This window comes from Euprymna scolopes, chromosome 44, assembly GCF_053919585.1.
Source record: "Euprymna scolopes isolate OS-2025 chromosome 44, ASM5391958v1, whole genome shotgun sequence".
NCBI lineage: Eukaryota > Metazoa > Mollusca > Cephalopoda > Sepiida > Sepiolidae > Euprymna > Euprymna scolopes.
Genome location: NC_136525.1, coordinates 1,295,682 through 1,321,500, shown reverse-complemented (window position 1 = coordinate 1,321,500; position 25,819 = coordinate 1,295,682). Strand labels below are relative to the sequence as shown.

The 25,819-nt window shown below is 32.3% G+C and overlaps 1 protein-coding gene across 2 annotated transcripts in view; it reads left to right on the top strand.

Moving 5' to 3' along the window:
- Positions 1 to 11,637: 11,637 nt before the first annotated feature.
- Positions 11,638 to 25,819, top strand: part of LOC145268648 (uncharacterized) — a 366,656-nt gene continuing 352,474 nt past the window's right edge. For both annotated transcript variants that reach the window (XM_080124130.1, XM_080124131.1), the window contains exon 1: positions 11,638 to 11,878. In XM_080124130.1, coding sequence (XP_079980256.1) covers positions 11,668 to 11,878 — 211 coding nt within the window. In that variant the 5' untranslated portion in view covers positions 11,638 to 11,667. The remainder of the gene's footprint in view (positions 11,879 to 25,819) is intronic.

Here is a 25,819-nt window from a genome sequence, read left to right as displayed (position 1 = left end):
CGTCCTGTAGAAAAGTCCCACGTTGAAGGTGAAGATATTAATGTTTTTAGTCAATTTCTCGATATTTGTTGTCTGAAAAGTCGAACTTAAAAACGATAATAATGTTAGTAAAATCTGTCGCCGCTGTCGAAAGTTTTAAGCAGACATGCAAACATACATCCATCCATGATGATGATGGCAACGTCTTGTCAGACGAGTGCCACTCCCTCAGACATTTAAAAACCATGAGCCCAAATGTCTGAGGGAGTATCTATACAAATATGATGTTAAAGAGTCTTAGCTTTGTACGACAGCTAAGTCACTCTCTCGGTTCAAAATGTTGAGATCCAGCAACAAGCAAGAGCAAGATAGCCAGCAACAAATTAAACTGCAGACCAGCTTAATGCGGGTACTGGTCTTCCGCTTTATGGTTTTTTAAATCAGAGATTTGCTTCTCATAGAAAGGTTGCCTTCACCACGGCTTACGGGAGCCCTCTCCACCCCAAATCCATCCATCCATACATACATACATACACACATACATACATTTATATATTGGTAAATAAAAATTTTCGACCCTAACAGATTAAAAAGCTTGTCCTATCTCTGGATACTCTTTATGTAAACTTTCAAATGTTTAGACCAAAAAATTGTCTGGGTAATTTGGTAGAGACGGCGGAGGTCAATTTTTTTAACTTTGACCCCCATTATGACCTCTTAACATTTATTGTTATGGGATCAAATCAAGTTATTAAGTGAGATCCATATCCAAGGAACCTATATCTAAAATTTCAAGTGTTTAGACCCACAATTGTCTGAGGAGTTTGGTAGAGTTCTCAAGGGTCAAATCGTTGAACTTTGACCACTTAACAGCCAAATTTCTGGCTTAATACCGATCACAAAGATTTTCCCAAATCTCAGTACCCTGTACATCAAATTTCATGTCTGTAAACTAAAAATTGACAGAGTTATTGCGTATGGAAATGTACACAGACAGACACACAGACACACAGACACGTTCACTTTTATAGATATACTAGCAGGGGTGCCCGGCGATGCCCGGGTGTGTGGAGGTGTACGCTGAGCAAAAAAATAACAACAAAAATAACGGTCAATTTTTTTAACTTTGACTCCTATTATGACCCCTTAAAATTTATTGTTTTGCGCTCAAATCAAGTTATTAAGTTAGATCCATACCCGAAGAAATCAATACGTAAAATTACAAGTGTTTAGACCATAAAATTCTAGGAGGAGTTTGGTAGAGTTCTCAAAGGTCAAATCGTTGAACCTTGACCCTTTAATCGCCAAATTTAAGGCCGAAAACGGATCACGTCGATTTTCTCAAATCTCAGTACCCTGTATGTCAAATTTCGAGTCTGTAGACTAAAAATAAACAGATTTATTGCATATGGAAATGTACACACACAGATACACAGATACACAGACAGACAGACAGACAGACAGAAAAACACTTTCACTTTTATAGATAGATAGAAAGATAGATTAAAATATATAAATGTTTAAAATATATATATATATATATATATATATATATATATATATATATATATATATATATATATATATATATAGTAAGTCATAAAATATATATGGCGATTAAGCGACACTGAATATCTATGTATTGAGCACTTTTGAAGTAAATACTTAAAGTTTACGCATAAATGTATACTTTCGTATATTAATTTTATGTGAGTAAATGAAGTAGTTATATATATATATATATATATATATTGAGTAAAATGATTTATAATTTTTTTATTGAAAATCAGTTTCAAAGAGAAAAATCAAACAAAATCAATAGTTCGTACGATCGCTTCGCAAATGATGTTTTATTGTTAAATCTCGAGTCTGTAGACCGAAGATTGATAGAGTTATTTCGAAGGGAAATGTGCACACACACACAGACATTTTCACTTTCATATATATATATATATATATATATATATATATATATATATATATATATATATATATATATATATATATATATACTAGCAAAGTACCCGTTGTTGACTGGGTCCAAAAACAGCCTACAGAAAATGGACTCTTGTTTATGAAAGTTTGGGAGTATCAAAACCAAAGAAAAATATAATGAAATTAAAAATAAAATAGATAAGCCCCATAATTTATTATACCATACATGTTCACACTGAAACACTTATCACAATATTCTGTCGATCTATATTAAAAAACCTTGTTAAACTTTCTGACATATTTCCATTCTATGGAGGTATGGTGCAAACGAACTCCCTATAATTTTATTTTACCATATTTCTTCAAACTGAAACATAATTATCAAAGTATACTTACGCAGATAGATATGAAAAGTCTTTATTAAAGTTTGTGCCTATTTCCATTCTATGGAGTCCAGCCGCGAATGCAGATCCCAAAATTTTATTATACCATCCCTATTTAAGTTAAAACATACTCATCAAAGTATTATTATGCACATCTATATCAAAAACACTTGTAAACGTTTTTTTAAATTTTTTAATTTTTTATTTCTATACTTTGTGGACCAGGCGCGAACGCCGACCCCACAATTTTAATGAACCACAGTCCTGCCAGACCAAGCATACCCATTCCTGTGTCTCGATACATCTTCTATCATTATATGTAATCAGTTTTTTTAAATAGTCAACCATATAGGAGCCTATTTGTGACAAGACACACACACATCCAGCTTTATATTATAGATATATATATGTGTATATATATATATATATGTGTGTGTGTGTGTGTGTGTGTGTGTGTGTGTGTGTGTGTGTGTGTGTGTGTGTGTGTGTGTGTGTGTGTTGAATCAATTAATCGGTCAGCTTCGGGGATCAGAAAAATCGGAACTTTTGAGAGTGTATGATTCGGAAAAATTTGTGCCAATTTCCGATGCCAAAAACGATTCTGTATTATTTTTGTTTAGAAGCTCAATATCTGCTAAATAAAACAACAGAGCATATATAAAAGAATAACAGTATAGTTACATTGCAAGGTCTAAATTTTTTTTCGTGCTAAACAGTTCCTCCAGCATGTAAAAATGTCGGTATATTTTTACATTTTCATTTCGATATTTTTTTGTGACCAAGAGGGGAGGTCCGCTTGAAATATAAAAAATAACAATAAAAATATTAAATACAAAAAGTAACATCATTTTTCATGCTTCAAAAACCACTCATGACCTTTAAATCACTATATATATATATATATATATATATATATATATATATATATATATATATATGAGATCAACAAGAAATATATATATATATATATATATATATATATATATATATGAGATCAACAAGAAATATATATATATATATATATATATATATATATATATATATATGAGATCAACAAGAAATATATATATATATATATATATATATATATGTGAGATCATATATATATATATATATATGAGATCATATATATATATGAGATCATATATATATATGAGATCATATATATATATGAGATCATATATATATATGAGATCAACAAGAAATCTACGGCTGGTTTGTGGAGTACTAGCTTGAGATCATATATATATATATATATGAGATCATATATATATATGAGATCATATATATATATGAGATCATATATATATATGAGATCAACAAGAAATCTACGGCTGGTTTGTGGAGTACTAGCTTGAGATCATATATATATATATATATGAGATCATATATATATATGAGATCATATATATATATGAGATCATATATATATATGAGATCAACAAGAAATCTACGGCTGGTTTGTGGAGTACTAGCTTGACGCCCGGCGTTGCCCGTTCGTATAATTCGCTTAAACATGATATTTTAATTTATGCAGATTGCATACACCTTATAATAATATCAATCTTCTATAAAATATTATATATTACAAGGAATAATTATCCTGGTTGACAATTCGCAAAAAAAAAAGTATTAAAAATTAAAAATAATAATAATGATAACGTCGTTCATCAAATTCCGTCTATGTATGTTTTCAATATCACGCCAGCTGATATTTGGGGTTGGCGATGAATGCCCTGGAGAAGTCACTTCTGATTAATGTTTAGTTTAAAAATTTTAAAACGAAGAAATGATTTGCGGCGATTTTTAATGGTCCCTCTTCTTTTATCATAAATTAACTCATTAATAAGAAAAATTAATGGTGAGGTATACTTGGGTTTGAACAAGGGATCATTCGTTATTTAGTCGAATTCTGTACCACTAAGCTATATCTTTACATGACAAATGTTTAGATTTTTTTAAGAAGAAATGATTTGCTGAGAATTGAATCTCCCTTAATTTTGCTGAAAAGTATCTCCATTTATTGGTGTGACGTAAAATACTCACATGTAAAAATTATTTTTATCTGTAACAGAGAAAGACTACTTTACGGGTCAGATTTTTTCGATTTTCGATACTTATCGGATGAATGTCTGTACAAAAAATATCTAAGAACACTGCCAGACATATGAATTACCTTTGTGTGAAATTTACAAAAGCAGCCGTTACGAATCCTATGAGAAAGGAACTCACACACACACATACACGCACATACACGTACATACACACACATATACAACACAAAGTGACATATATATATATATATATATATATATATATATATATATATATATATATATATATATATAATTCTATGATTAAATGCACAGATAGAATGGTTATATTTTAAACATATCCTGCTATTTCTTACCTACGCCAACACTGGATATGAACTCTAATCTTTATATATAAATAAATGAATATATATATATATGTGTGTGTGTGTGTGTGTGTGTGTGTGTGTGTGTGTGTGTGTGTGTGTGTGTGTCTACCTATCTAATACCCACAAAGTTTATCAACTCGACCCACGCTTTAATCAGCCACATTTTCCCCGTGGGGCATTAATCAAAGATTTCAGCCAATGAAGACCAAGGGTCAAGTTTCACCAACACTTGGTCAGTCCCCATGAAACACGATTGTAAGATCAACCAATCGATAATGCTTGCGGTAATTCCTGGCCATCTTCTCAATCAGACCCCAACCCTTACCCTAACCATAACCATAACCCACTTCTTCCATCGGATTTTTTCATCCATTCATCCAGGATCATATCGTTTGAGCGCTTGCCACCGTTATTACAGATGATCGCGTATTTTTTTCTTTGTCTACGCCATCGGTTTAAGTTAGTTATTTTGCCAATATTTTGATTAATGATAGAAGTTATAGTTATGTTAAAAACATCAACTATTTTACAAATTTATAGAAGAAATTGAACAAATGCCATTGTCACTCATTTAAAGTAAGAAGAAAAAATGCCTTAAACTCGAAAGTTTATAAAATCCTAAGATTTAGTAAAATGTATTCCAATTCCTGCTGTAGCTGTTCATTTGAATCTGAAATCATACAAATCGGTCAGCCATCTCAAAAGATGTATAGCAATAACATTTTCCATCTCCGACACGATTAAATGCCTGTACCAAAAAGTTTGGAAACATTGAAGGCATCTTGTATATATATATATATATATATATATATATATATATATATATACATATATATATATATATATATATATATATATATATATATATAAGGGCGAATGAACTCTTTTTCTGGGTCAACGGCCAACTAGCACCGTGTATATTTGTGTGTGTATATATGTGTATTGGGGTGGAGAGGGCTCCCGTAAGCCGTGGTGAAGGCAACCTTTCTAGGAGAAGCAAATCTCTGATTCAAAAAACCCTAAAGCGGAAGACCAGTACCCGCATTAAGCTGGTCTGCAGTTTAATTTGTTGTTGGCTATCTTGCTCTTGCTTGTTGCTGGATCTCAACATTTTGAACCGAGAGAGAGACTTAGCTGTCGTACAAAGCTAAGACTCTGTAACATCATCTTTGTATAGATACTCCCTCAGGTATTTGGGCTCATGGATTTTAAATGTCTGAGGGAGTAGCACTTGTCTGACAAGACGTTGCAATCATATATATATATATATATATATATATATATATATATATATATATATATATATATATACGTTTTTATTTTTTATTACCGTCTTTTCCCATTCGGTTAAAACGGTAATAAAAAATAAAACGCATATTTGCTCCACAACAGTATTGGGCACTTTTTTCAGGTTTTTATTAATTAACATTTCTACTATATATATATATATATATATATATATATATATATATATATATATATATATATATATGACTACTTAATTTAATCACATAAATTTATATACGAAAGTATAATTTTATGCGTAAACTTTAAATATTTACTTCAACAGTACTCAATACATGGGTAGAGCTAGGTAGTAAGTTATAAAATATATATGGCGATTAAGCTACATAGAATATTCCGCGTTTCATCTATGCTAGGATTCGTCAGGCTCATAGCATGACGAATCCTAGCGTGGATGAAACCCGGAATATCCTGTGTAGCTTAATCGCCATATATATTTTATAACTTACTATATATATATATATATATATATATATATATATATATATATATATATATATATATATATATTGCGCCGCCAAAAAGCAAGTCCGCACTTGTATTTTTTTTTCAATAATCGCAAATTTAAGCGTAATTGAGTGTAACTGTTTAAATAACCTATACCTCATTTGATTCGCTTTTTATTCCTCTATAATTTTACCTGCTCATATTTGACTTTTAATTAATTATTCTAATATTCACGTCAATTAAAAAAAAAATAACTTCAAATTGAGAAGACAAAAAGACACTCCGCTGCAACAAATGAGCTTAAAACCAGCTTGAAATATCCACTTTTTAGTATCTCTAATCGTAAAATATCTACCTGTTAGCATCTCTAATCGTAATTGTTGTTGTTCCTAGGTTATACAGAGTAACATTTAGTTCATATACCTCGAGTCTCTCTTAATGATCGTCAGGAGCTCATCAATCTCCACCTGTCTGGTTTATCCAATCGAGAAAATCGGCCGCAGATTGAAATGTGATTAGAAAACGATGTGAATGACTGGGCAAAGCATCAGAACATCTGCAGTCTTCGTGATGCCCTCAAATCTACTTCTAACAGGGAAGACAATACTCTCAAGATCCGCAAAAACAGATTTGAAACGGCTCCCAAAATCCAATAACATTGTAATCTTATTAGAAAGTGCTCTCTTTTTATATTTTAGAACAGATTGAAGGAAGTTAATTCGCGAAGTTGTTGTCCAAGACGTAAGCCAACGATTTCTGTAAAGAACAGAAGGCCCCGTCTGGACTTTAGCGACGAAAACAAGTTCAATAGGCTAGACAATGATGGTAAGCAGTATGTCCGTCGAAGGAAGGACGAAGAATTTAATCCTAGGTGCACAGTTTCAACGCTACAAGATGCGGGGGATTTAGTTTTTGTGTAGGGCGTTATTAGTGCCAATAGTTCAGTGCCTATAGATTGAATTAGTTCGACCAAGTACATTAATATGTTAACTGAGCATTTTCGACCCTACTTTGTCCGGAATTTGGATGAAAATCCCATCTTCATGCAGGATAATGATCCCATTCACACAGTTGGCAATGTCAAGACGTTCCTTGAAGAGCGTGTTTGGATTGACCTGCACAATCCTATCGAAAACGTATGGCATTACATCAAGCAACAGCTATGCAATGATAAAATTTCAAATCTGGAAGAACTTTGGACAAAAATACAAGAGAAGATGGATGCCCTTTTAACGAAGTATTGCCGCAGACTAATTCAAGAAAATGCCAAAAAATGTGCAGGCTGTCAAATTGCAGAAGGGTTATGCTACTAAATAATAACTAGTTCATTGTGTTTCTGTTGTATTTCTGGTGGATTAATGTTCTAAAGTTACATTTAAATAAACATGTTCCATTGTTCGGAGTTTCATTTTTGTCTTCTCAATTTAAAGTTATTTTTATTATTAAAGTTAGAATAAAAGGAAAGGTATTGTTTTACATATGGATATTAAAAGCCAGGAGAGTAGGATTAACGGGGAGGAGAGGAAATGAGAAGAGGGGGATAAGACACTACAGAAAAAAAACTTTTAACTTGAATCATCTGATGATATAGACAATGAAGCTGTATCCCATCAATTGAAATTATTTAATACACTCGAGGTCCAAATAATAAAAAATATTTAGCTCTACTAATGTATTGAGCACTTTTCATCCTTGGTTTTTACCAAATATACTTCTTAATATATATATATATATATATATATATATATATATATATATATATATATGATGATGAAAATAATGGAAATAGTATTCCGACAAAATAGAGAAAATAAAAAGGAACAAACCGTATTATGTGTTCATCAACGTTTCGTCTTTATTTCGAGACTTCCTCTGCACAATCCTATCGAAATAGTCTCGAAATAAAGACGAAACGTTGATGAACACATAATACGGTTTGTTCCTTTTTATTTTCTCTCTCTCTCTCTCTCTCTCTCTCTCTCTCTCTATTTATATATATATATATATATATATATATATGTATAATTTAAAGGAGATTAGAATAATAGTCTAAAGAGCTAAGTGTATTTTAATGTAATAGTGAAATTACTAGTTTAATTAAAATACAGGAAATGCTCGTTGTAATTTAGATATATAATAAGCTCGATAGTTAAATGTCCTAGAGCTAATTCAATATTAAGTAATGTGATTTATAATTTAAAAGTTTTAAAATTTTTTAAATTTAACAATCAAAATTTAATTAAATTAAAAATCAGTTTCATAAGAAGGAACAACAACAAAGTCAATTATCTGTACGATCGTTTCGGAAATCCGTGCTTTTTATTTGTGGTATACATGAAGTCACGTAGAATAATTATACATAGTTTTTTTGGTAAGCACGGTCTCCTCATCAGCAAATTTAGGAGGATTTCTATTGAATTGAAAAGACACCAAAAATAAACCTTAAAGTTTTATTTTTGGTGTCTTTTCAATTCAATAAAGGTCTATTTCTATTTAACAACTTTAGTTAATGCCTTTTTTTGACATCCTTATATAAATGAATTCTCTTTTTTCATTATAAACTGTTTAGAAGTCGGATTATGTAGGTGCTAAGTCTGCGATAGATTAAAGTTTAATTTTTCTTTTTCCTACCGGGAATTTAAACTGCATTCTTTCTTTTTTTTTTTTTTGCATTTTTTTATTCAAAGCTTCTTTAGACTATATATATATATATATATATATATATATATATATATATATATATATATATGAGTCACTTTCACCCCCAAACAAGGCATATTGCTAATCGGACGTAAGGGGTTACTAATTAGAAACATCCCAAGAAAGATGATGTTGATTTACGTTGCGTTTGAACTTCTGCATATCAGTACAATTTGGGAAGCAGGAGGAGGATTCCAAAATCTAGCTGTTCTAAGGAAGAAGCTATCAGAGTAGAAAACTTTCTGAAATTTAGGGACCTCAACAGTGAAGGGGTGTGATTTTGTTGCTAAGCGCGTTTGTCGGGGATACATACGTCGAAGGGGGCATAAGTTCAATGGGTAATCCAGAAGAAAGAGATAGCCTGTTTCCTTCGTTTGCCTATAGGTGGCGTTAATGTCTGTCCACCCAGTTACGGAAGCACAAAATGTATATATGACACCCAAATATGTTTGCAAAAACAAAAAAAAACGTAAATATATTTGAAAAAAAAAAAAACTAAAATATATTTGCAAATAACAAAAAAAAAACATGTTTAAAATTAAAATATAACAAAAACATTAACTTTTATTTCAAGGGTGCCATTATATACACACGCCGCCGATAGGCAAACGGAGGAAACAGGCTCTCTCTTTCTTCCGGATTACCATTCAATGAGTTAATCAGAGCACATTCCATTAAAAATACATGTAAAACAGGCACAGGGGTGCAACATTGCGTCGATGGGACAGGGGTTGAAGCTTAGATGACAGTTCAATCTATCTATTATATCTACAAAAGTGAAAATGTGTGTGTCTGTGAGAGAGAGAGAGAGAGAGAGAACAATTCTCAACCTATATACTCAACAAATTTTTTATCTACAGATTAGAAAATTTGTATATAGGGTATTCAGACATATGGAAATATATCTAGCATAATCAAACTTAAATATATTTGCAAATAACAAAAAAACATGTTTAAAATTAAAATATAACAAAAACATAAACTTTTATTTCAAGGGTGCCATTATATACATTTTGTGCTTCCGTAACTGGGTGGACAGACATTAACGCCACCTATAGGCAAACGGAGGAAATAGGCTCTCTCTTTCTTCCGGATTACCGTTCAGTGAGTTCATCAGAGCACATTCCATTAAAACTACATGTAAAATAGGCACAGGGATGCAACATTGCGTCGATGGGACAGGGGTTGAAGCCTGACTTATTAGATCGGAGACCCTTTTCAAAAGAGAGTGACTAGTGGTAAATGCACCAGACCAACAACAATACTCCATTCATGGGAGAATGGTAGCCTTGTAGGGGTAAATGATACTCTCAGGTGTGAGCAGTTTTCTAGCACGATAGAGGGAGACCACAATCCTTGCAGCAGCCTTTGCATTGGCTTCAATATATTTATTCCAGTTCATATTTTCATATTTCCTGTGAAATATATATATATATATATATATATATATATATATATATATATATATATATATTGTGTACAGAAAGTTGTTAGTTGAGACAGATCATTGGTACCGTCGGTTTCAAGCCCGATAATAAGGCCCGTTTAAGGTATCCTTATCAAGCTCTCTTCAGCCAATATTCGTCTATCTTATAACCGGAAGTGTGAAGTATATATACCTCGCGAATTCACGTTCAAATCTCGTTTTGTTTAATCCCCCCCTTTTATATATATATATATATATATATATATATATATATATATATATATATATATATATATATATATATATATATCGGATAATGTAATACCTAATTTTCAACTTTGAATTATTTAAATTTAAGATCTAATTTCGAAAACATGTTTTCTTCATATGAATAGATTTTAATTTGAACCCCATTTAATTTTAAAATCTCTTTCCTTATGTATAAAAAAACTTTAAAATCTGTATTGGTATCGGTTAAAAACTTAAAAATTCGTTTAATTATATCGAATTACATTTAAAAATTTCCAAAAATACGTTTAAAGTTTTAAAAAAATATATTTAAACGGGCCTTATTATCGGGCTTGAAACCGACGGTACCAATGATCTGTCTCAACTAACAACTTTCTGTACACAAAATATAAGTACGCTCTTAAAATTTGGATTTTCCTTTTAATCGAGCACTCTGCTGGAATTCTTTTTCCAAAAAAAACTAATCATATACATATATATATATATATATATATATATATATATATATATATATATATATATATATTTATATTTAGTAATGTGATTATCTAAATTACAACGAACACTTTTTCTTTCCTGTATTTTAATTAAACTAGTAATTTCACTATTACATTAAAATACACTCTGCTCTTTAGACTATTGTTCTTTAATTTATATATATATATATATATATATATATATATATATATATATATATATATATATATATATATATATATATATAGCTTAGTTCATATATATCTATGTCTGATTACAACTTTTTTCTTTTTTTTTCTGTTTTTCCAGAAGGCATTCGTCCTTACCGGAGCTTGTTCACTCGTATGCGAGAGGCCCATCTTTCAACAATTCCTCTCAAAACTGTGACCAACTCGACGGTGGAAGACTGCGCTCGCCATTGTGTCCAAGAAACCACTTTTGAGTGCAAGTCGTTTGACTATGACAATTTTGGACGCAACTGCCGATTACATAATTATACACACACGGACTATGAAACGGTTTTAATGCCCGGACAGCAGGTTGATCATTATCGACGTAAGTTACACATCTTTTTTTCTTGGCCGTTTTATATTCATTCATTCATTCATTCATTCATTCAATCGTTCATTCATTCTCCTTCATTTCTCTTACTTCTTTTTCTTCATCTTTTTTCCCATGTATTTATATCGTGTATAAGATTTGCTGTTTTTATTAACTAAGAAGACCAATGTATATATACATATATATCTATATATCTATAAAAGTGAACGTGTCTGTCTGTCTGTCTGTCTGTCTGTGTACATTTCCCTATGCAATAACTCTGTCAATTTTTAGTCTATAGACTCGAAATTTGAAATACCGGGTACTGAGATTTGGGAAAGTCGATGTGACGGGTGTCAGCCAGAAATTTGGCTGTTAAGGAGTCAAATTTCAACGATTTGACCTTTAAGAACTCTACCAAACTCCTCCGACAATTTTGGGTCTAGACACTTGAAATTTTAGATATAGGTTCCTTGAACCTGGATCTAACTTAATAAAGTGATTTGAGCCCGAAACAGTATATTTTAAGGGGTCATAATAGGGGTCAAATTAAAAAAAAATTGACTTTTTTTTTTGTTTTGCTAAGCGTACACCTCAAAACACCCGGGCAAAGCCGGGCTGAAATGCTAGTATATATATATATATATATATATATATATATATATATATATATATATATATATATATATATATATATATATATATGATGAAAATAATGGAAATAGTATTCCAACAAAATAGAGAAATAAAAAGGAACAAACCGTATTATGTGTTCATCAACGTTTCGTCTTTATTTCGAGACTTCCTCTGGATGAATGAGATTAAGAAACAAAAAAATACCAGTACAAAATATTTGAAAATGTTTCACGTGCACAGTGTGATGCAGTTCTATTTCAGAAAAACGGAAAAAGACGTTGGAAATTCAAAAAGGAGGGGGGAAGGCTGGCGCTGTTAAAGAGAGGGAAATTTTAGTGACGTCATATAGTCGTTAATGTAATTTTAAAAATATGAACGCAGTTAATATTCTTACTGGAAAAAAGATATATCTGTTGAAATTCAAATATAGGTTTGTAACAGAAATGAAATGAGTGTTTTTTATGTAATTTATTGATTGAGATTATGTGTTAATTATTACAATTTCAAGCACAATTAAACAACGTGCAGGTTTTTATAACATAGCGCCATTAATAAGTAAACTTTTATTAAAAGAACATTATTTAACTGTAGACACAGGTTAACCTTCTCACACCATTCAAACACCCCCTGTAATAATATATATATATATATATATATATATATATTCGGGCTGTTCTTTTTCCTTCTTCTCCCACACACATGCACACTCCTAATTACACATACATACATACATACATACATACAGTGGAAGATATAGGGGAAAAACATTGTTTTTTTTTAATTAGAACTTATCACAAAAGTTATATATATATATATATATATATATATATATATATATATATATATATATATATATACACACAGTGGTCTTCTATAATTTTTGTGATAAGTTCTAATTTTAAAAAAGCAATGCTTTTCCCCTATATCTTCCACTGTATGTATGTATGTATGCATGTATGTATGTATGTATGTGTATATAAAGTGTATGTGTGTGGGAGAAGAAAGAAAAAGAACAGTCCGAATAAATGATAATTAACATAAAAAAGAATATTCTTCGTTTATTTATTCATTTATTTATTTTTTAAACATTATATGTGTATATATCAATTAACAAAAGACACTAGAATCTACAGTAAGCGTTTAAAAAATAAATAAATGCGTGTGTGTGTGTATAGGTGTGTGTATAGGTGTGTGCGTGCGTGTAGACAATCCAGACCAACAGTGTGCTTTGACCCCGTCACACACGTAGAACCATAATAAGTCTAAGTCCAAGCATTTGGTGAGGTGATTCCACTTAGCATTCCACTTAGCTTATCACTTACATCTGCTTATCAATATCCAGGTGTACATGTACGCACGTCTATAAACGTGTGTATGCGTATTTAGTGTATGTATGGGTACGTGAAGAAGCATATGTGGTAGTGTGCGGATGTATATGCATGTACGTTTACATATGCGAGGATGTTCGTGGGACGCGTGGGTGTCCAATTCAAAGTTGTATGAAAGACTTGGTTTTGAATAGAGGCTACACAAGTTGCTGATAATTCCAAGTCAAAAATGTTGAAAGGGTCATATTCAAATACATCTTACCCTTATTGGCTATATCCGTGCCCCTCCTGCTGCTAACCCTGCCTGTCCTACACTCATGTTTCCATCATTCACACTGAGGAAGATCGAAGGATCGGTTGAAATTATGTGCTTTTGAAGGAAACACTTGTTTTGTTTTTCAAAAGACTTTTTTTATTCCTACACGTCAACACAGGAAATAAATGCAGAAAAGATATAAACATTTATATAATTTTCGTATTGATTATTTATTCATACATATTTAAATATATATATATATACGTATATATATATATATATATATATATATATATATATATATATATATAGTGTGTGTGTGTGTGTGCGTGTGTGTGTGTTTAGTCAGCATGTTTTCATTCAGACACGTATTGTAAAATAGCACGGAGTGTTCTTGCTTAATAAGCTTTCTTTGTAGTTTTTCAATTTTTTGTAATTGTCTTTCGTTTCTCGGTTGGATCTGTGTAAGAAAGTTCCATATATATGGGGGGTGCGCGCGCACGCGCGTGTGTATTAGTAGGGAAACACGACATTTCCCGAGATTGAATATTTTATTGTCATCGAAATCGGTGAAATCGCCGATTTTTTTCAATCAAATCCAATGATAATCTGCTGTAATCGGGAACCCATCGCATTCATTTCGAACGCGTCCAAATCATAGCAAAAACTACTTAACGCTTAGCGTTCCAGCCTTAATAGTTATTTATCGCCCCAGCCTCGATGATGTCTGAGCTAACGACAGATGAATACGAAAAGTTAAAAAAAAAAACAAGCTATATTAAAAATTATTTATTAACTATGAGTGTTTAATCTTGCGCATCCTCAAAAGTAACAGCATAAGTAATAACTGTTTTTAACATAATCTTGCCTAGGCCAAGTGTTGTTTTACAATTTTTTTGTAGCTTTTTTTACAATCTAAAAACAAAATCAAATTGACTCACAGGGCCAACTTCCTATATATTAACTTACAAGTCCGTAGACAAAAAATTCAGAAAGAAGTTTGGCACAAACTTTCCACACACACAGACAAGGTTACTTGTATATACATACGCAGATATATAGGGACACATGTGCGTTGGCTCGAACTTTTGTTATCCTACGATAATTGTGCAGAAAATATGCAAAAACAGAATTAAGCATAATGGTGCAATGAATCCAACCATCTAATAAATAAAACATCAAGCATGCGTAATTAATTCATTGAAATTTGTTTTTAAAAGGAATATGCAAATTAGATGACCTTTATGAATTCGCTTACATATTTATGATTGAATATATTAAGAAGTTCGTTGTAATAATTTTAAATAGAAAATAGGCTTTTTTTTACAAAGGAGTCACCACTTATCAAGGCCCGAAGGCCACTCGAGGATAAGAGCTAATGAAGGTATGGTAGTCAATGGAAATTTCATAGTAATCGTTAGTAGCGAAAATTTGGTGAATTGGATTACTTAAGGGGACAGCTCATCAGGAACTTGTTTACGTTGGACTTGAAGACGACCATATTGTAGTCAGCTGGGAAGCAGGGAAACGGAACAGAGTTCCACATGCGAAGAAGGAAGCTTTGTAGATGGAATCTACGTTTAGGTTTAAGCACAGATAAAGAGTAGGGGAAATTATTGATAGTGGTTTCAGATAGACGAGTGTTTTTCGTGAAAGTCAGGCCAGTGCGGACCATAGATTGAAGCTCAGACGATCACTTGGCATGAAAGATAACGATGGGAAAGACAGGCTCGCAACGTCTCTTCTGTGGGAAAGACAGGCTCGCAACGTCTCTTCTGTGGGAAAGACAGGCTCGCAACGTCTCTTCTGTGCAGGGAAGAAAAAAAGGCATCTCGTAGTAGACTACAAATTCTTTTGAACTGTGCCAAGGCAGGATAAGATGCTTCCAGCAGCTCCTATCCAGATGTGGCAATAATAGTCTATCCTTGGACGTACTTGGCTCTTGGCTCTTGGCTCTTTTAATATCAGTGTCAGTGCGACAAAAAACTCGTCTTTATATGTGTGTATAGATATATGTATATAGATGTGTATATATGTGTATAGATGTATGTATATAGATGTGTATATATGTGTATAGATATATGTATATAGATGTGTATATATGTGTATAGATGTATGTTCAAATATTTTACTTCTATGTTATTTCTTCAAACCAGGTGTTTTAAGAATGTCTAAATAAGTAAGAAAATTTGATTTTATATAATATAATAACAAAGATAACCGACGTTGACCGGTATTAAAGGTAACGTTAAATTCCTTTTTAAAATGAAGTAAAAACGGAGAGACATGTGTATGTGAGAATTGTTTTTCCTAAACAGTTCACTTCTTGTAAGTAAAAAAAGCCATACTCCAGCTGAGATCAAAACCCAAACTTAGACAGTGAATCAAGTACGATAACTATTAGGCCAGCTTGCCAAAGTGTTTCAAACCTACTTAGTCTTCCCATAAAAAAGCTGCCATGTAAACGATTTGTGCAATCATAAAACAGTTAACAAACAGATAAAAATCCGATGAAACCCCCACAAGTATCACTTTTTTCAATTTTGACCCCCTAGCTGGCTATTTTTCAGATGAAAACGACAAAAAACTATTCCACACGTCTGAATACCGTATATACCAAGTTTCAAGTATGTAGATCAAACATTTCGTTGAGTATATAGGTTAAGAGTCGTCCACACACACGCACCCACACACATTCTCACTTTTATAGATGTACTAGCAGTTCAGCTCGGTTTTACTCGAGCCCGATGTACTGTTTATGACATGTGCATATATATATATATATATATATATATATATATATATATATATATATATATATATATATATATAGTAATTTATAAAATATATATGGCGATTAAGCTACACTGAATATTCTGCGTTTCATCCACTATAGGATTCGTCAGGCTTATGCCCGAATTTTTTGGTTGCTTCTTGTTTTTATATATGTTGAGGATTTCTAGTTAGCCAATCAGCTTTCTAGTATCCACCGCGCCCCCTCCTATCAGCCAATGGGCATGCATTTTATCGAACAAAGGATCTGTTTTAGAACTAGGTTAGTGGTTTAAGGTAGATCTTTTCCTTCCTTTATATATATATATATATATATATAAATAAATATACCTATGTGTACACACATACATGCACATATATATATACATATATATATATACATATATGTGTGATCGTTTATGTATATTCATGTTTATTTAATTTATTTATTTGTTTGTTTTCTATTGTTATTGTTGGTTTTAAACCTATTTTGTATCGCTATCCTAGAGTAAGTTTTATTTTGTGAACACAGTTGTTTGCTATTTCTCGTCTACAGTTTAATAGATTTTGAGGTTCTTTAAAGTACAGGATAGCAAATTTTTCATGGAGGCATAATTTACATGGGTCGTCTAAATGTCTGCACGTGGTAGCTTGTCTCATTATTTTCCATTCGACTACCGGCGAATGTCCGCTTTCTTTGAGTTCCCAGTATTTATTCGCTAGTGTTGTTTTAAAAAAAAACACCAAATAAAAAACACCGTATAAAAACAACACTAGCGACACTAGCGTTATATATATATATATATATATATATATATATATATATATATATATATATATATATATATATATATATATTAAAACGTTTGATTCATGTCCAGGTAACCTACATCTAAAATGTCAAGTGTTTAGACTCAAAATTGGCGGAAGAGTTTTGTAGAGTCTGCAAATGTCAATCGTTTCAACTTTGACCTCTTGGCAGCCAAATTTTCGGCCAAAAACTAATTAAAAAGCTTGCTGCATGTTTGAATACCCTTTATGTAAAATTTCAAATATTTAGACCCAAAATTGGTTGAGTAATTTGGTAAAGACCGCAGTAGTAATTTTTTTTCAACCTTTGACCCCAATTTTGTCCCGTATCATTTATTTTTTTGGGCTCAAATAATATTTAAAAAATTTGATCCATGTCCAAGTAACCTACATCTAAAATTTCAAGTGTTTAGACTCAAACTTTGCGGAAGAATTTTTTGACCCCTTGACAGCGAAATTTCTGGCCAAGAATCGATTAAAAAGATTTTCCTAAATCGCAATACCCCTTATGTCAAATCTCGAGACTGTTGACTGAAAATTGATAGAGTAGTGTGGTAGGAAAAGGTACACACATACAATTTCACTTCTCTATATATAAAGTAGTAGCGTTCATGTGTGTGTGTGTGTCTCTATGTGTACAACTCCCATTGACCAAAGAAATATAATGGCCAAATGTGTGTACACCTCTTCTGGTCAAGAAATATTAATGTCCATGTTAGGATAGTTCTGTCAAAGGAAACATATTGTATTCGGACTTTCAATATATAGCATTCTTCAAACCACGTTTACATTATTGAGTTACGGTCATTAACATATCACATTAAATTAAATCTATTTAAATAATTACCTCGATGATATTACTTATTCGACATAATAGCTTTGTTTCAACTGTACTAATTAAAAAAATAATTAACTTTATTTAAATTTCAAGTTATATTTGATTTAACTAATTTTATCTGAAATCTGAAACCGTTTTATTTTCAAACCAAAAACTAGAGAACCAAAAGGGGAAATAACTGTGATAATTTAATTGAAACGGAGCACGTTATTAAATATTTGGTTTCATTTCGAAATATTATTCTTAGCTGAATTATAAGTTTTATTTTTAATTCAGAGGAAATTTTTTTTTTCGCTTATTCTTAATTTTTAAGTAACCCTTTTTATTTGTTAGAGAAAACTAATTAAAACTAATGTCCTCATTTACTTGCATCCCCACGAGGGCAGAGTTAGTCAGACACATGTGAGCAAAATCTATCATCCCCTGCTCTTTTTGTTTATAAAATTTAATCGGTGTTGCTCAGGATTTATTATTATAATTATACCATAGCAAGTGTATTTAATTGCCTGCGAAACAGATTTTCTTTATAATTTATTTAATATCTTAAATTAAAAATGCTCAATTTTTACGACGTGACCCAGCGTCGTTTAACCCCTAGAAAAAAAAATTGTCAATGTCAAGTTTCTTTCCAACTCCTCAAAAACCTTGAAAAAGACAACTTTTAATGGTTTTCGATGGTGCTGAAAACGAATATCACACTTAAATTTGGGGCAGATAAGTATTTTTCATGATATGAAAAATTACTTTTTCAAAAAGTGGGGATCATTTTCCTATATAAATTTAACGTAAAATGGGCACCCACTTTCTAACCACCTAATAATTTCTTCATATCATAAAACAAATTTAACTGTGATATTCGTTTTCAGCACCACCGAAAACCGGCGCTGTTTTTTACTAAGAGATTCGTTTATTTTTCATAATTTAGGATGTAAATAATGCTGTCAGTATGCTCACACGAGCGGTTTACAAAAATATTTTTTTTTTGAGGTGGGTATTCAATTATAGAATTTGTATAGTTTTTACCAGGTGCTTCTGTAGTTTACTTAACCGCCTCCTAATGTAAACAGAATTTTTTGTGTGAAATGTTAAACTGCAGAAGCACCTGTTAACAACTATACAAGTTCTATAATGAAAAAAGAACGAAAAACAAAAGTATGCTTTTGTAAAATTACTAAAAGCATAATTAGCGTCCTAAATTATGAGATGAAAAAATGAACGCATCTCTTAGTAAAAAAAAAAACAGCGCCAATTTTCAGGAGTGCTGAAAACGAATATCACAGTTAAATTTGTTTTATGATATGAAGAAATTACTAGGTGGCCTTATCTACCCCAAATTTAAACGTAATATTCGTTTTCAGCACCACCGAAAACCATTAAAAGTCGTCATTTTAGTTTTGGGGGGAGTCGGAAAGAAAGTTGACATTGACTAAAAAATTAAGACCAGGTTTTTTGTGGCCTAATACGTTTAAGCAGTCTTTATAAATAATATGAAAGAAGAAATTTAAAAAAAATTAACATTTTAGCGTGGGGGATAACTTTAATTATATAGATAAATTTAACGTAAAATGAGCACCCACTTTTTGGCCACAAAGCGTTAAACCAGATATGTCATCTCCAGTATTTTTCAAGTCTGGCGATCGGGGGGTGGGGGACAAAACATGACAAATACAAAAACTTTTAGTTTTTCTTGGGGGGGACAGGAATTGCATTTGAAACATAAAATAACGATAAATTTAAATAATTTTTATGAAACCATTCTGTACTTTCACCTAACAATTTTATAAACAGAACGAACCCCAAAATATGACAAATTCAATTGGGGGGGGCAGGATTACATTAGAAATATAAAATGACAAAAAATATCATTTAATTGTTTTTGGAATTAATTTTTGGTAGATCTTTTTTTTTCTTTTTTTTTTGCGATTGCACGGGCATTCGTTGCTATTTTTATTGAAACAAAAGTTGTAATGATTTATTTTTAATTATCTTTTCTTTGCAGGGGGTATTTCCAGTGCTCAATATCCGGAGAATAGTCTCTTCTCTTTGTATCCCTTCTGCTGAAATATCTGGTGGGGAGGGTATCACGTACTTTTTTTTTGGGGGGGGGGCGATTACATTTACATGTTTTCATCCGTTCTTTTATTTTTGTTGTGGGGGTGTCCACGTTGCCCATGATGAAAATGATTAGTATATAGGTGTGTTTCAAACAGAACTTATGTCAACCCAGGCAACGCTGGGTACTCATGCTAGTTTATAGATATATAGATAGACATACATATATAAATTTTGTTTTTACAAACTCATATACACACACACATAAATTTTGTTTGTTTTCATTTTACACACAAAACCGCACACACACATCCACGTATATATATATATATATATATATATATATATATATATATATATATATATATATATATATATATATATATATATATATATACGTGGATGGTCGCATCGCTGGTTTGCGGTTGTTTCTGGATAATTATCTGAAGGAGAATGAATGCCCGACTAACGAAATATGAAAAATGGAGTCAGACAAGGAGCCAGTGATGCTTCTCTCCCCCTCATCGCATTCCGATCGAGCGGATAATTAGATATGAAATATCCATGTGTCAATTTCGACCATCTCTACTGCAACAAATCAGACGGCCATGTTGTGCGTTGACGTCATCACGGACATGCGCACTGTCTTCTCAAGATTATTAAGCAGACGATAAATCAGCCATGTTTATTTTGTTTCAGTTTTTTGTTTTAGTCTGTTTTGTTTGATCCTTTTTTGTTTTAGCATTTTGTTGTTTTAGCTTTGCTGTTTTAGCTTATTTTTTTTTGTTTTAGCCTCTTTTATGTTGTAGCCTTTTATTATTGAAGCTTTTTTTTTTTGCTTTAGCATTTTTTTGTTTTAGCCGTTTTTTAGTTTTATTATAGCTTCTTTTTTTTTAATTCAGCCTTTTTTTGTTATTTTAGCTTTATTTTTAGCAATTTTTGTTTCAGCTTTTTTTAAAGCTATTTTTTAGCGTTTTTTTTTTTTTAGTCTTTTTTAACTATCAAAATCGTTTTGCAGACTGATTGGAACTGGTTGATGTTGGAGTCGGCAAAAGAGTAATTGATACGGATGCTGGTTGTAATGGAGGACAGATAGGGATGCAAAACATATTTTCTTGTATCTTTATGAATTTAGCAATGTTTATACATTTGTAAGTGCAAGATACACAAACTAATTAACCGATCATTATGAATTTTGAAAGTTGTGATGTTCATCACGTGGTCGTGCTCTTGAACGTCATCCACGCCTCTAACGGGATCATCCTTTTTCTCCTTTTGATAGCCTTTTTTCTTTGCCGATGAGGTCATTTTATATGCATTTGCATATAGCAATCTGTGTTCTGTTACAGAAATAATGATTCTATGTTTCTTTTTTTATATAAAGCATAATGTTGAAGTGCTACGATTAAGAAAGTGGTTCAGAATTAATTATTTTCATAAAGGCACCGTTTTCAATGCCCTTTTGCCAGCGATGAAGTGGTGGCTGCGCATGGGTGTCTAGAGCGTGTTTTCTTTTACAACGATTGTTCCAAAAGTACGACCTTCTTTTTTATAACTCAAAAGTTGAAGAGCACCAAAGACGGAAGTGATACCAGTAAAATAAGCGACCTTTTGTGTTCCAGAATGTGTTTTACTACATAGTCACCAGCATTCTCAATGCGCTTTGGCCAGCGATGGACAATGACTATACATGGGCGCTTTGTCATACTAGGGTCGTTCAAGAAGTAAAAACTCCTTTTTATTACCCAAAAAGTTAAAGAGCTACAAAGACAGAAGTGGTACCAGTATAACGACCGACCTTTTGTGTTTCAGAATTTATTTTTCTACATAGTCACCACCATTCTCCATGCACTTTGGCCAAGAATCCAATGACGCATCTCTGCTTTTGACGTACGTCCATGACAAGGGTTGCTTTGTTAGAGTTTCACACTATCAATATCTGGAACAAAGAGATGAAACTCTCAAGTCCAGAATGCATAAGTTTTTTCATTATAACAATGCAATTTGCAACCATCTCTAATCCATTTGGGCGGAATAAAAATAGGACGCATTACGTTTTGAACGCATCTCGTATACATAAAGTTTGGTATCAGCCATTTTATTTTTGTTTTAGTCGTTTTTTTTTTTTCTTCTATTAAATTCCATTTTTCTAGGCGATATCTTTCCTTTTTGATTTGATCAGGCGGTGGAGCCGGCAAAATAGTGATTGATATGGTCAGCTGCTTCAATGGGAGACAGACGAGGGTGCGAAACATATTTTCTTCTCTATCTATAAAGTTAGCAATGTTTATACATTTGTACATTTGTATTTTTCGGATTCATAGACGGCATAATCACGTTGACAAACCGGTTCCCATTAGATCAGCTAAGTTAACCAACGTTAAGCCTGGTCAGTACTAAAATGGGTTAACATTTGGGTATGCTGGGTGCTGTATATGCTCTCCGCTTATCCCGGCATTGTTTCCAGTTAGTCTTAGGCCTTTCCTTGACACTGGACTCAAGTACTGCCGATTCAGGTGAGATGTGGTTGTGCATTGCGCAGCCCTTGCTTCACGATTCTACGCACAGCTACTCTTACAAGGGGTATCCTTTGTCTTTCGAGATTGAACGGATACATCGATGTTCCGGATTCACTCCTAAACTGATTAATCGATCATTATGAATTATGGAAGAGAGCTGCTGACAGGGTAATATGTCCAAATCTCAATTCAATGAGTTTATTTTAGTTTATACAACGAGCTAAAAAAGCGGGGTAGAAGCCCTGTGTGAAAATTCAGATACTTAAGACTTTTTTTTAAGTTAAACAATGAGTATCAGACATCTAATATATAAAGGTCTATATGTCTGTCTATCTGCTTCCATATTTTTAAACTCTATCTCCTCCGAAACTAAAAGTCGCAGAGCAGCGCTAGGGGCCTCAAATGATTGGATTTTTTTTATGGACCGTTCTTTTATGGGTCTTTAGTCGGTTAAAATAGGTTTTTAGGGGTCAAAAATGGTCAAAATTGAAAAAAATCGTTATACATTTTGTACATTCATCTTAATTTCTTTTTAATTTTTGATTTTTGCTCAGTTCACACGCGTGTCACGTTGGTATAGTGGTAACGTCACCAGCTTTCAATGCTACGGGTTTTTTTTTTTCGGTATCGAGTCTAGCTGATGGCACCAACATATTTTTTTTATACTTTTGAAATCACGACTCTATAAAAATACATACGAAATCTGGGGAAATTAAAATATCATATTTAAGCATATTTTACGCCGTAGCACCCCCCCCCCCCGCTGCCGCTACACAATTAATGAATATTCTATGATTTAAGTGTTTCTTTAATTACTAGCAGTTAAGCCCAGTTTTGCTCGGACCATATGTACAATTCATAACTTTATCTATATATGTATACATACATTACACATTTTTGACTCATGTCCAGGTAACCTACATGTAAAATTTAAAGTTTTTAGAACCAAACAAATATGGTGAAGGAGTTTGGTAGAGTCTACAAAGGTCAACTTTTTCAACTTTGACCTCTTAGAAGTCAAATTTTCGTCAAAAACTTATTAAAAATCTTACTGTATGTCTGAATACCCTTTTATGTAAAATTTCAAATATTTAGACGCAAAATTGGTTGAATAGTTTGATAGAAATCGCAAAGGTAAAATCTTTTGTATTTTGATGTCTTGGAAGCCAAATTTTCGGCCAAAAACTGATTTAAAAGCTTGCCCTATGTCTGAATACACTTTATGTCAAATTTCAAATGTGTAAACCAAAAATTGGCTGAGTAATTTAGTAGAGACTACAGAGGTAATTCTTTTTACATTTGATCCCAATTTTGACCCCTTAACATTTATTGTTTTGGGCTCAAATCAAATTAAAAAGTTGGTCCATGTCCATGTAACACACATTTAAAATTTCAAGTGTTTAGACCCAAAATTGACGGAGGAGTTTAGTAAAGCTTTCAAAGGTCAATCGTTAAACCATGACCCCTTGACAGCCAAATTTTCTGGCCGAAAACCGAATAAAAAGATTTCCCTTAATCTCAAAACACCTTATGTCCAATCTTGAGTCTGTAGACTAAAAATTGACAGAGTTATTTTGGTAGGGAAATGTACACACACAGACACACATAAAAACAATTTCGCTTTTATAGATATATAGATTGTAAATGATTTTGGGCGATATAACACGGACACAACCTCTTGTTTGTATTAGATATTGGCCGGGCAATACCGAAGGTTTGCTAGTCAAAGTTTATTATGATTTTTCAAGTCAAAAAGTTTTTTCAGCTAAAACATGTTTTAGAATTATCAAAATATTTAAAATCAATATTTAACTTGGCCTTTTGGTCAAGATCAAAGTGTAGTATCTGTTCTTCAGATGCTGCACTTCCATTTCTTGTTCTCTTTCGGTGGAGGATCAGTCCTTCACGACTGAGACAATTTTTTATTTTTGTACCTTTTCTCCACGTTAAAAAACGGCCCTGGTGTCGTAACTCTGTCCCGTGGGGAGGCATAGTAAATAGGTACATTAATTTAGCAATGTAACTAAAAAAATCTTATCATAACAATTTAGTTGACAACTTAGAAGTAATGACATGTATAAAACATCAGGTAATTATCTTAGTAACCTATACTAATGACGTCATTTTAGAAGAGGACATGGTCCTTTTGTAGATGCATAAAAATTAGTCGGAGTCGTGAGAGGGATAGCGACGGTATTCATATCGTGATGGCTCCGAGTAGAATCTAGGAACAGCGTTGCAGCTTTTCAATGGGGGAAAAATACGGAATAAAGCTGCTGTATAAATATCACCAAGATTTCGAATTGTACTACTCTGCATTTGCAGCTTTTCTGAGGATCCGTCAAGCCAGGACCAGACATGTTCTCGATTGGCCAGATGTTGAAACCCCAAATAAGTGCTATTCGTCCTTTGTGTTGCAAAGGTATTTATGTATATTCTTGTCCCGTAATGAACTATATTTAAATGTACATACACACAATTAACTCTGGATTTGATGATCACGAGGCTAGACGACCATAGACAGAACACACATGTATACACACATAGACAGAACACACATGTATGCACACATAGACAGAACACACATGTATACACACATGGACAGAACACACATGTATACACACATAGACAGAACACACATGTATACACACATAGACAGAACACACATGTATACACACATAGACAGAACACATATGCATACACACATAGACAGAACACATATGTATACACACATAGACAGAACAC